The sequence below is a fragment of the Oncorhynchus tshawytscha genome, linkage group LG21 (genome assembly GCF_018296145.1).
Source record: "Oncorhynchus tshawytscha isolate Ot180627B linkage group LG21, Otsh_v2.0, whole genome shotgun sequence".
NCBI classification, from domain to species: domain Eukaryota; kingdom Metazoa; phylum Chordata; class Actinopteri; order Salmoniformes; family Salmonidae; genus Oncorhynchus; species Oncorhynchus tshawytscha.
This window is the reverse complement of record NC_056449.1, coordinates 14,423,539-14,436,809: the sequence shown is the minus strand read 5'-3', so window position 1 is coordinate 14,436,809 and position 13,271 is coordinate 14,423,539. Positions and strand designations below refer to the sequence as shown.

Sequence of the window (13,271 nt, the reverse complement as noted above, 5' to 3'; positions counted from 1 at the left end):
CAAAATTTAAGCTCTTTTTCCCCCGGCTCCAGGTGAAGAACAAGGATTAAGCTAGATTTCAAGGTCTAATAGTTTGCATTTGCGCGGTTTCTGCAGTTAGTTATTTCATTGAAATTAACGTTTCGATTGTGAGGGAAACCTCCAAATTGTAGAATCAGTAAAGGAGGTGATTTTAAGTTGCTGTGCGATTTCTCTTTTGAAAAGGATTGATTACCCTGCATAAAGACATCCTCCATTTGGAGGAAGAAAGTGGAAGGCTGCTGAGACAGTTGTCTTTGTGAAGACATTAAGGCAATATGTGGAAATGCATGTTGATAGCGAATATAACATTATAATTCAGACATGCAGTATCTAACAGTCATATCTAAACAAACTGGCATCAGTCCAAATTATCTACGCTTGATGTGTTTATGGTACAGTGCAGTATATCACATGACATGTTCTCTGGGATATTTTAAGGTAATCTAATCCTACCCCTTCCAGATGAATACTTCTCGACTTGAAACAGAAAGAGCCATTATACTGTAACTACCCCCTACCATAACAAACAGCTGAAGCAAGCACACAAAGCTTCTTCAGAGCTTCACATTTTCTAGTACAAGCAACTAACGCAAGGTAACCAACCCCAAATCTATTGCTATGGCTTGTCTTCCAGGTCCGAATGCCCAGCTACTCTACTCCATCGCATCGGGAGATCCTCAGAGCCAGTTTGACATTACCAAAGCTGGGGTACTCCAGACCAGAAAGGCCTTGGACCGGGAGGCCCAGTCCTTCTACAACCTGGTGGTCATTGTCCACGACCTGGCCCTCGCCCCCATGACTCGCTACACCAGCACGGCTCAGGTGTCCATCATCCTGTTGGACGTCAACGACTGCCCGCCAACCTTCACCTCCCAGAAGAGGACCTATATCCAGGAGAATACTCCAGTGGACACGGTGGTCTTCACGGCCCAGGCCATTGATGCAGACAGTGGGCCCAACAGCTACGTGGAGTACTCACTGAAAAGCCCCTTTGGGAACAAGTTCAGCATAGGAACTATCGATGGAGATGTGAGGCTGGTGGGCGAACTGGACCGGGAGGAGATGTCCAATTATACATTGACTTTGGTGGCCAAGGATAAGGGCGAGCCGCCGCTGTCTTCAGCCATGGATGTCACGATGCTGGTGCTGGACGTCAACGATAATACACCCAGTTTCTCGCAGAACATCTACGACATCGAGATTGAGGAGGACACGCTGACGGGCTCCGATGTCATCCAGGTGTTTGCCAGCGACGCTGATGAGGGAACCAACGGGCAGATCCGCTTCTCCATCGCTGGGGGTAACATCAAATCTGATTTCAGGATTGACTCGGTCACCGGATGGATCTCGGTGGCCAAGCAGCTGGACCGAGAGGTGCGGACGTCTTATTCGTTGGTGGTCCAGGCTGCCGACCGCGGAAGCAGCTTGAGGGTGGACCGCGCCACAGTCAACATTGTGCTGTTGGATGTGAATGATTGGCCGCCGGTGTACGAGCTCTCTCCCTACTCTGTGAACGTTCAGGAGAACGCGGGGAGTCTCCCCAGCAACATACTACAGGTCAGTGAGGTCTTTCACTTTGTTAGTCATTCTAGACAATCATGGTCAAACTTTATTGACATTTCTGGACTGGGAATTTAAGTCTCATAAACAAAGCACCAATTCATATGCCAAGCTTTAGACCTTCAACAAGCTAATGGCTTAACTTAATTTCTAGGAATATTAAGCCATTAAGTATGTATGGTATCAGTTTACAAACTTTACATACCATACATACTTGCGGAGTGGCAGGTAGCCTAGTGGTTAGAGCGTTGGACTAGAAACCGAAAGGTTGCAAGATCAAATCCCCGAGCTGACAAGGTAAAAATCTGTCGTTGTACCCCTGAACAAGGCAGTTAACCCACTGTTCCTAGGCCGTCATTAAAAATAAGAAATTGTTCTTAACGGACTTTCCTAGTTAAATAAATAAAAAAACATCAAGCATGGTGGTCTTGATTTTGCGAATTAGCATAGAAAATAGGCAATTAAAAAGATAAAGAATGATAGCAATGAGTACTGCTAGTTTCACTTTTTTTTAGATAAAAAAATATTTCTTTAGAAAATTTCTTTGAGGTATTACAATCCAAAGTATCAAATTGAAGTGAATGAGAAAGGACCTCTACTGCAGCGAGCAGACACACATAGAACCTGTCTCCACTGCAGAGCAGACACACAAAGGACCTGTCTCCACTGTAGATCTGTCACGCCTGCTCCTGCTCTCCCTCCCTGGCGCTTGAGGGTGCCGGGCTGCCCTGCATTACGCACTCCTGCCACCATCATTACGCGCACCAGCTTCCCTCGTCTCACGCATCAGCGATTCACTGCACTCACCTGGACTCAATCACCTCAGTCTCAATCACCTCAGTCTTATTTCGTCAGGCTCCCACGCCTCGACTGGATTGTCAGGCTCCCGTGCCTCAGCCGGTACGCCAGGCTCCTACGCGTCTGCTGGTTCGTCGGGTTTCTACGCCCCAGCCGGCTGGTCCAGTGCCTATGCCTCGGCAGGCCCGTCAGGCTAGTCCAGGTGGGACGCCGGGTGGCACGGGTACTGTCACGCCTGCTCCCGCTCTCCCTCCCTGGTGCTCGAGGGCGCCGGGCTGCCCTGCATTACGCATTCCTGTCACCATCATTACGCACACCTGCTTCCCTCATCACGCCCATCAGCGATTCATTGCACCCACCTGGACTCAATCTCCTGTGTTAATTCCTTCCCTATATCTGTCTGTTCCTCAGCTCTGTTCCCCGCTTCAGCATTGATTGTCGTATGCCTTTGTATTACCCGGTTCAAATGCTGTTCCTGTCCTGTTCCATGTCTGTGCTAAATTAAATGTTCAAGATCAGACACACAAAAGACCTGTCTCCACTGCAGAGCAAGCACACAGAGGACCTATCTCCACTGTAGATCAGACATACAAATGACCTGACTCCACTGCAGACCAAATACACAAAGGACCTGTCTCCAATGCAGAGAAAACACACAAAGGACCTGTCTCACTGCAGTGAGGAGACACACAAAGGGCCTGTCTCCACTGCAGCGGGCAGACATACAAAGGACCTGTCTCCACTGCAGCAAGGAGACATACAAAGGACCTGTCTCCACTGCAGCGAGGAGACATACAAAGGACCTGTCTCCACTGCAGCGAGCAGACATACAAAGGACCTGTCTCCGCTGCAGCGAGCAGACATACAAAGGACCTGTCTCCACTACAGCGTGGAGACATACAAAGGACCTGCCTCCACTGCAGCGAGGAGACATACAAAGGACCTGACTCCACTGCAGCGAGGAGACATACAAAGGACCTGTCTCCACTGCAGTGAGGAGACATACAAAGGACCTGTCTCCACTGCGGTGAGCAGACACACAAAGGACCTGTCTCCACTGCAGTGAGCAGACACACAAAGGACCTGTCTCCACTGCGGTGAGCAGACACACAAAGGACCTGTCTCCACTGCAGTGAGCAGACACACAAAGGACATGTCTCCACTGAGGTGAGCAGACACACAAAGGACCTGTCTCCACTGTGGTGAGCAGACACACAAAGGACCTGTCTCCACTGCGGTGAGCAGACACACAAAGGACCTGTCTCCACTGCGGTGAGCAGACACACAAAGGACCTGTCTCCACTGCGGTGAGCAGACACACACAGTGCAGCTTGTCTGTATACTGTTCCTACAAGGAAATTATTTTGCAGCTGTGTGGAAACGGCTCCAGCGGCAGTGGGTCGCCACACAAGAACATGTCCCTGTGCCAACCTGATTTGGCCCTCTATCTGTGCCCCGGCGGGCATTAAAGACAGAGCCCATAATGCACTGGCACCACTGGTGTAAAGTACTTAAGTAAAAATACTTTAAAGCACTGCTTAAGTAATTTTTTGGGGTATCTGTACTTTACTTTACTATTTATATTTTTTGCCAACTTTTACTTTTACTTCACTACATTCCTAAAGAAAATAATGTACATTTTACTACATACTTTTCCCCGACACCCAAAAGTACTCATTACATTTTGATACAAAAATGGTCAAATTCACACACTTAATAACATCCCTGGTCATCCCTACTAGATCTGAATGGCGGAATAAACACAAATGCTTCATTTGTGAATTATTTCTGAGTGCTGGAGTGTGACTCTGGTTATCCGTCAATAAAAAAATGTAATAAAAATTGTGTCATATGGTTTGCTTAATTTAAGAAATGTTAAATGGTTTACACTTTTAGTACATTTTTAGCAATTCCATGTACTTTTGATACTTAAGTATATTTAAAACCAAATACTTCTAGACTTTTACTCAAGTAGTATTTTACTGGGTGACTTTTACTTGAGTCATTTTCTATTAAGGTATCTTTACTTTTACTCAAGTATAACAATTTCGGGTTTTTTACACCACTGACTGGCACTCTCAAATGAGTCCTTTTGGTCTGAAGATTTATGCCCAACCTTACAGCATCTGGAGAGGAGGTTGGAAAAGACCAATATCATATCTGACATTTTTTGGGCATATTTTCAGTAATGTCTGTCCTCCCAGACAGATGTTACAGACTTACATTTTTCTGATCTCTGAGAAAATCTATTTTTATTGTGTCCATATTAGGATAGCCTCAGAGTCATGAGGAGTGCTTCACTCTGACTTATCCGTCTCATCTTTGCTCTCTAGGTTATGGCCAGGGATGATGATCTGGGTTCCAATGGCCAGCTGAGTTACATGCTGAGCGGTGGGAACGAAGAAGGAGCCTTCAGTCTGTCGTCCAATGGTCAGCTGATCCTCACCCAGACCATGGACCGTGAGGCTCAGGGGAACTACACCCTCGTCATCACGGCAACCGACTCCGGTAAGAACAGCTGAGAGCGGTCCATTTATAATCTTCAAGTGTTTCTAGCATTTTGACACGACAGCATGAAGATGGTCAGCGACTGTTTTATTACGTGTTGTCGTCCATTGGTGTTCGAAGTGGCACATCTGTGCTAAATGCCTACCATATTCAACATGTTCAACTTAGTGTCTATCATCTCCTTGAAAAGAGGAAGGAAGAGCGATGCTCCGTAGGATGCGTCTGTGTTACATCACATGGACATAGACCCAAGTATCTTAACACAAAGCAACTATTTCAACGAGTTCATTCTTATTTCACACTGTAAGCTACGCATTGTTTAGGGGTATTTTCTTTGACGATAAATCGTATAGTTTTGACAGCTAGTTGTGTGTACATGCACCGAAACTCCAGTGTTTTTCTTTCATCGCTTGTTCTCCAGCTTCTAGGGAGCCAATTTGGGGAGCCAATTTGTTTCCAGCACTTTTATTTCCATGACTGATCAAAACTAATTGTCTCATGCTCTCTCTCGACTCTCTGCAGCAGACATATGGTGAGCAATACATCAAATCGCAATAAATTGGAACATCGAATCGGCAATAAAATTACTGTATCGAATCTCAATACATACAGAATCACAATACATATCGTACCGGCACCTAGGTATGATGATAATATGATATTGTGAGGTCCCGGGTAATTCCCAGCCCTAATTATTTCCGCGCAAGGTTTTTTAAGTATATCCCAGGAAACCTTGTTGCAGCATTTCATAGGGCCCTTCTCTGTTTGTTTGGATACAGTGGTGGAGCTTGTTTTATCCAGATAAAAGGTTAGGTTGTTATTCCATAGAGGTCAGTAAATATGCAGTTAAGCGAGTACATGCGTATCCTCGTCCGAGCCAAATCACATGGTATGTAAGTTAAGTATATGTTTCTTTGGTCTACTCTGGCATGGCCGTCATGGTGAAAGGGTGGTTCTGTTTAATTCCTGGACTGACCATGTGACCAGTAGTAATGATGGGTATTTTTGACTTGGCATTGACTTTGGTGAGAAATTTTACAGTAAAGAGATTCACTCTCTGTAGTGTGCTATAATGTTGGCTAGTGTGCATTAGGATAATGGATTATAGTCGGGGCTTCCCTCTTTGCAATGTCTCAAAGGTGTATTGTGTCAGACCCTGGGTGGCATCTTGCCCCAGTGTTTGTTTTGGACATGTGCAAAGGATTTAAAGGCACAATCTATAACTTTAATATCCAGTCAAAAGTACTGAACTTGTCTTTTAAAACTATGGCAGTGACAAAGCCATGAAATGTGACACACCTATACTTATTTTGTTTGATTTATTACTTACAATAGGCTCAAATTCAGAGATTCAGATCATGATTAACTACACCATTCTAAACCAATTAGGACAATTATTGTGTTCCTTTTGATATCTGCTCCAAAAGTATGCCATTGCTTGAAGCCCTGTCAACAAATGCAAAATATGCTGATAGAACATTTTGGAAGTTTTTCCAATGAAAATGCAAAAAGAGGGATTTGAGTAGAAAATTGAAAAACCCATAATCATAGTACAGTCGAAATTACCCTGTTGAGGCTAAGGCTAAGACAGGGAGGGAAATGGTCACCCCATTTACTATCTGGCAGGACATCTTTAAGGTAGATGTTGAATATGTTCATTTTAACTCTTTGTTTACTGCAAGACCACTTCTCAAAAAGTTAATTACAGTAGTTTTGGAAAGTGTTTTAATTGCACAATTCAGAACGAGCTGTCGTGTCTAATTGATGATTCCTTTGGGTGACATAAAGTAGGCCTATGATTAGTTATGTGTAGTTAAAATATGGTTGATGTGTGGATCATGGAAGGAATTCCACTTCAGGGCTTGTTTTGCTCCTCTGTCTTGTGGCTGACACTCTTTCAGGGTCTGTCTGAGGGTTTCAACGAAGGTAAACTCATTAACCGGTGGCTGAGTGGAATTTCAGGGCCAACTCTGTTGAGTGGAATCTGTCATGAAATGTATGGAAACAGAAGAGCTCTCTGGTCCTGGTTCTCATAATGCTTTCTGGCTGGGGAACAGGGAGTTTGGCACACTCCTGTCAATGTTTGGAACTCTGCGCTCTGGCCTGAAATGTGGTACAAATACAAGTTGCATAAAGGTGTTTTACAAGGAGGCTTGTTGAAAGGAAACTTGAAGATCAGATCCCCTTGCAGTGGAAAGTTGTTGGCATAATTTCTGAGGGAAAAGTGTGACCAAGAGAGAAAGATAACGGGACTGTGGAGTCCCAGGCAACTGTAATAGCTATATGGGGTTTAACATCAAACATCTGGCATCAACTGAAGGAAAATCAGATTTGTAGCCCACTGCCTAGCCACATACCAGTACAAGTTATCCCCCTCATAGAAAAATGTAGGACAATAAAAAATCTGAACACATACACACACATACAATAGACATTGGACACACACACACACGCTACAATATGTTGGCAATGAGTGATACTGGAACTGTTTTACTCAGCCACCACAGTATGAAAAAACACATTTTCTGTATGACATGTTGGTAAGTTATAGTAGCAGCTAACCTTGAGTATGCATCGTTAACTTTCACAGAGTTGCTTCTCACCAAACAGGAATTGTAGATGTTAGTCCATATGTTTACAGTGCAGTTCATGTATTATCTCAGATTGTTTTGATTGTTTTACATTTACAGTAACACTAGCAGAAGTTCTAAAGTGTTGTGAAGAAGAGAAAAGAAAACACTGATGTGGTTTACTGGTTAACCTTATGTCCTTTCCTTACAGTGGGGATTGAAATGATGGGGGGAGATGTGTTATAGTGTGGACACTTCATAAATAATGACATTGAATATGTATTGTACTTGCCTGCAGTATAGTAGGATTGCTATTCATGTGTGCATGGTTATTATTGGCATTGGCATTGACCGTGATGAGGTCATCACCCGGAGACAGATCTGTACAAGGCGACTCTATCACATGTTGAGTTCGCTGTATCGCTTTGCTGTGTTTGTACCGTTTGTACATGGCTGTACACCTTTTATTTCTTAGGTTGGAAATAATGAAAAGTAATATAGAAATGCATGTGGGCATTCCTTGTCAAGTTACTACACTAAGTGTTGATGCAACCTGAAGGCATTATACATGCATTCATTTAGGCTGTCTTGGGAGCCATTCTCTGTTGTGAATGCTTATAGCACAATTATAATGCACGATAGACGACTGCCTTTGTGTGATGCTAGATGACATCGAACGTTAACAGGTTGTGCTCACTCTCATACTGTAGAATGTCTCCATTGTCTAGGTCACGTGCGTGTGTTGAGAAGGTCTCCGGAGGAACATTGACATGCACCACGTTTGGTCCCATTTATTAAAGAGGAGGACACAGTAAATCCCCCAGCCCATGCCTATGGTGGCGCTTACCATCGCATAGAAATCCCCTCTTTCACATCTCGCCATAGGGCCAAAGTGTGTGTACTTTCTCCCTTTCAGGTCTAAACAACCGCTTAGCAGATAAAGGATTGTAATGAACGTCCCATTTGAATGCAGGATCTTTTATGAATCTGGTCTGAAAACCTCCTAGGTTTCTTAAGTATTTCCAGTGTAGGATTTATCCCTGTTAGGAACAAATGGTCTGGTCATCTTAAAGATGATCTTTGTCTTGGATTATAACTATTGCTTTTTAAAGAGGTTTTTGAGAGATGTCTCACCTCGCCCCTACTGTGCTTTAGTACTTAGCTCAGTAGAATGATTTCAATGGAAAGTGAAGCTAACAAAGTTTGGAGAATTACTGATACGTGTTGTAAAAGCATAGATGGGACCTTGCCAAATCATTGTCCAAAGCTGGCCACAATAAATATTTAATGGGGTCCATTTCTGAAGTCCTCTCCAAGGCAGACTAGTGGCAACACAAGACGAGGCCAAATAAAATATCAGGTTCCTCAAATGAACTTTAACAGACCTGTAACATTCTAGATCAACTCTTAAAAACCGGCGCAGTAACAATGTGGTCTTGCAGGACGTTTTATTTTGCTATGCCTCTTTTTCCACTCCTGGTTTCTGGTCCGCTTAACAATTGTGGGAACATAATGTTTGTGTAAATAGCTTTAGTGTCTAATAAGTGTTTTAAAGAGGTGGCGTGGGTTGGATGATTAGTGCTTTGCGGCAGCCAGGAGATCCACGTTTTAAAAACCGTGGCTCTCTGTGACTCTGATGCGGTCTTCTCAACCATGATCACGCCACTAACACACAACACAGTTCATCTCAAATAGGCGATTTTCCGCCACAATAATTCCAATAGTGTCTTCTAAGTCGTACTCCATGGGCATTGAAAACTAACGGCATAGACGGCTCTTCAGTTGTTACTCTTTTTCACTTTTGGAAACAGCAGAAAAACATGTCATTTAAAAGACCTGTGGGCCTACTGGGCGACAACAATGTCAAAACCATTGAACAGTTCAAGCAAATGAAAAGCGTCATGGTAATAAAAGCACAAGAGGCAAATCACTTCATAAACTCCCAGTACGTGTCCTGCAGTAGGAGAAAATGGCAGTTTGTCTATGAATGGACTTTTCCTGTCTGTCTGCAAACCGCCAACCCCTATTCATAACATAATGGGGGAAAAATATGTCTAACCATTCAGATACAGCACTCCATAAATAACTGAAAGCTCTATAACATTCCAGGTATCATTTGATGAATACTTCTGAGATTGCTGTATTATTAGAAATCGGGTTTTGAAACGGGGAGTGGTCTGTTGTGTATAGCTGGGAATATCCTGTTATATTATCTCGCTCATTAAGTGTGAGAAAAAGCCCTGTTTACTTTGTTACATTTGGCAAACCCAGCAGTGGGATAGCTCGCACCCGACAAACACAGCTTCACCATCCCCATTCAGGCGTGTTGGAGCGGGCACATTAAAAGCAGCTTTGGTCGCAAAGCAACAGGTTCTCAGGAAGAGAAAAATGTCAATGTCGGGCGAGATGGCGGCCAATTCACTGTGAGTAATGATGTGTTTTATTTATGCCGTCCCAAAAGAACACAATCTAGCCGCTGTCCATAAAGCGTAATTAACAGTTTAGCCTTAAACTCCCAGCTACAGATGGCTGTCAGATAAATGTACACATCCATCCTTCTTCCTAAGTCAACCTGTCTGGGGCTTCCAACTTTAATGAACCCTAGAGTTTGGACAACGATGCTATTGTTCTGATGAACCAGGGTGTTCAATGAGAGATCACTCAATGATTTTGAAGGCAGAGATTATCCCCAGAGTCAGTAAGACACCCAAACCCAGCTCTTACCACTGCTCAGACTGGCCAATCCCTGGAGGACACAACAACCTTCCTCAGGGGGTGCAGCCATTTCCTGCAAGTCAACTCCCTGCACAGATCTCAGTGTGTGGCATATGCTCACCAACCAGCTTCAGATAGTTTAATTGTAATTATATGTCTTTTGTACCCCCTCCAGCTCTGAAAGGATGGCCCATGCCACCTTTTCCAGGGCTAATGTGATTTGTCCTCTGGTAATGTACACTAATAAGGTGCTTAGACTCGGCCATATGTTTATGCTAGACAATGCTTACTGGGGAGGGCTTAAGGCCGGCTTACAGGGAAAGCTGTCAGTGTGTGTTTAAGCCAGAGCAGGCAACGCAGATGGAACACAGCACTCCCAGTGAGTCTTCAGGGCTTGTTATTTTGGACGCTGACACTTAGGGTTATTTAGGGTTCTCCCATTCGCTCATTTGATCCCACCAATAACAAACATTTTAGGCGCATAGGCTTAAATGCAATAATTGCATATTAGGAAGGAATTGAACATTGTTCTTCTCACGACCACTCCAGTCTCTTCGGTATCATTTAGAAATATCAAATACAGTTATGTTTTGGTCTCAGCTGGCCGAATTGTCATTGAGCGAGCCTAGGGGGAATGAATCATGCTTAAATTGGTATTGCTTTTCTGATTGAATTAAGGTGGTGAGGGATCCTCATACTGCGTTAGTGCTTAAAGTATTTATCTGAGGTGTTGTGTTTCTGCGTGTGAAATGGGCTATGATGACTCAATGTCTCTATCATTGTCTTATTTCTCCTGTACTGTAATGGCTGCCGATGGAATCTACACGGTTATCTGAATACCATCAGCCTGTCGCCAAACAATGAGTGGTGTTTGCTGGCAAAACATTTTAGAATCACAGCAAAGTCCCCCAAGTATTATATACAATGTGTCTCCCAAAGATGTGAGCGGTGTTGTTGATATGTCCCGGTGTGAGGTAAATACTGATCTATAAAAGTCTAATCAAGACAGGATTGTCAGGTCAGAGCAGCTTTCCTACATGCTTAGAAAAAAGGGTTCCAAAAGGGTTCTTTGGCTGTCCCCATAGGAAAATACTTTTTGGTTCCAGGTTGAACCCTTTTGGGTTCGATGTAGAACCCTCTGTAGAAAGGATTCTGCATTGAACCCAAAAGGGTTCTACCTGGAACCAAAAAGGGTTCTTCAAAGGGTTATCCTATTGGCTAAGCCGAAGAACCCTTCAAGATTCTAGATAGCACATTTTTTTCTTAGATTAACCCCGGTGTAAAATTATGCTAATGAGGCTAACTCAAGTCCAATAGAGCAGAGTTGATATCTGACATTTCCAGCTCCTCAAGTAGAGTAAACAAGGTTCAGAAGGTTGATTTCAGCCTAGTCTTTTTAGTTGAATCTTAAGTTAAGTAATTTAAAAAAAATCATATTTAAGCCTTTTTTCCAGCGGATGTAATGAAGTTTGGCCCTACCCTGGAGTATCACTGGAGATGGCACCAAAAAACATGATGCGGTTTCATACTAGCTCGTAAATAGTGTCAAATACACAGAACTGCTGGTGCAGCAGGAAGAAAGAGCTCTCTGGGAACACATTTTGTCTATGGAAACAATACTTTATAACCACAATGAATGGCACCACCACCAGTGCTGCAGACATCCCAGTATAACTTTCCACCAGCTCTCTTTCCATGGCACGATGATGTAATTTGTCATATATCTGCAGGCCAGACAAGGTTTGCTTGCAGCCAAACCTACTGTATGCCTAGTTCTGCCATATCTACCCAGGCTCAAGCCATTGGTCACAAGTGGTGGAAACGTTCACCATTCAAGTCGGCAAAATTGTTGACCTTGATACTTTGGTTGCCAGATTCCAGTGTTGAAACAGCATCACCTTCTCACTGTTTTATCCCTCCATTCACAGTCACATTCTTGAACTTGTCTTGTTATCAATATGGGTGGGAACTTAGCATTATATTGGTGTGGGTGGTAGCTATGCTCTCTTCCTCCCGTATTCAATGTCACAGAAGCAGTCATGGAATGTTTTCTCCTAACCAAAACTATGCATCAGCACCATACTTTGCATACTTGTATTTGCACACAGTATTTCATTCCATGATGACTGAATCTGTGAGCCCACAGAATGTAGTAAGAGATCTTCAGAACTATGTACACATTATGGACACACAGCAGGTAAAAATGAAGAAACTTTATGTTTGTTATGTGCTAGCAATGATCCCTGGGAGGTTAAGAAGTAGACTGTGGAGAGAGAAGGATGGTGTAAGACTGATCCACACAGAAAGATGTGGAAAATACCTCATATAAACCATGGCTGTCAACAAGGGTGTTTTTCATTGAATCACTTCTAGATAAGTTCAACAGATATCCATGCTCCACTGAGTTAATGACTGTTGCAGACAAAGTCAATTGGTTTTAAAAGACTCTAATCGGTCAAGGAGTTGCAGACCAGAACATCCTTAGCCGGCAACATTGCAGGGCTCTTACGAGTTGTTGTCTGCCAAACAGAGCTTGCCCGGAAACAGTGGCTCAGCGTTCCCTACCTTAAACCGATGCAGACACCTCCTGACATGGATTAAGAGGATCAGTTGTAGAGTGGCAGCCATTTAATCTGCTTCCATAACAACCGGTGAAACAATGACTCAATCTTGTCAATCCCGTCACATCGCACGCTCGTATGGGTGATGACACTAAGCACAGAGACCGACATGTAAATCACATCGGACCACTACTAAGCAGTTTGCTGACACATATGTTCTGATACTGGTGCCACTGGTTATGTCATTTAATGATGACAATCCAACGTAATGCTATTTATAGTATTCAATGTTCCATGCATTTAATTGGGGGGGGTCTTAAAAATTGTATTGCTTTTGAATGAGCAAATTCGTAAGTCAAGGCTGCCCTATTTTCTACTTTGAAATATTTTGCTTGAAATGATGTACTGCATGATCGTAAATTACCTTGTCATATGCGCTTTTCAAAGTCTAACAAAGCCTAGAGTTGCTAATAAACATACAATTGTGAAAATTAGCAACTTTTCTTGAAGCAAAGCAATGAATGACTCATCCTTGTAA

General features: G+C 43.3%; 1 protein-coding gene across 1 annotated transcript in view; it reads left to right on the top strand.

Annotated features, from left to right (window-relative positions):
• LOC112221014 (protocadherin Fat 4) overlaps positions 1 to 13,271 on the top strand; it is a 120,404-nt gene that overhangs the window by 86,627 nt on the left and 20,506 nt on the right. The window contains exons 5-6 of the mRNA XM_024383056.2: positions 656 to 1,578; positions 4,713 to 4,887. Coding sequence (XP_024238824.1) covers positions 656 to 1,578; positions 4,713 to 4,887 — 1,098 coding nt within the window. The remainder of the gene's footprint in view (positions 1 to 655; positions 1,579 to 4,712; positions 4,888 to 13,271) is intronic.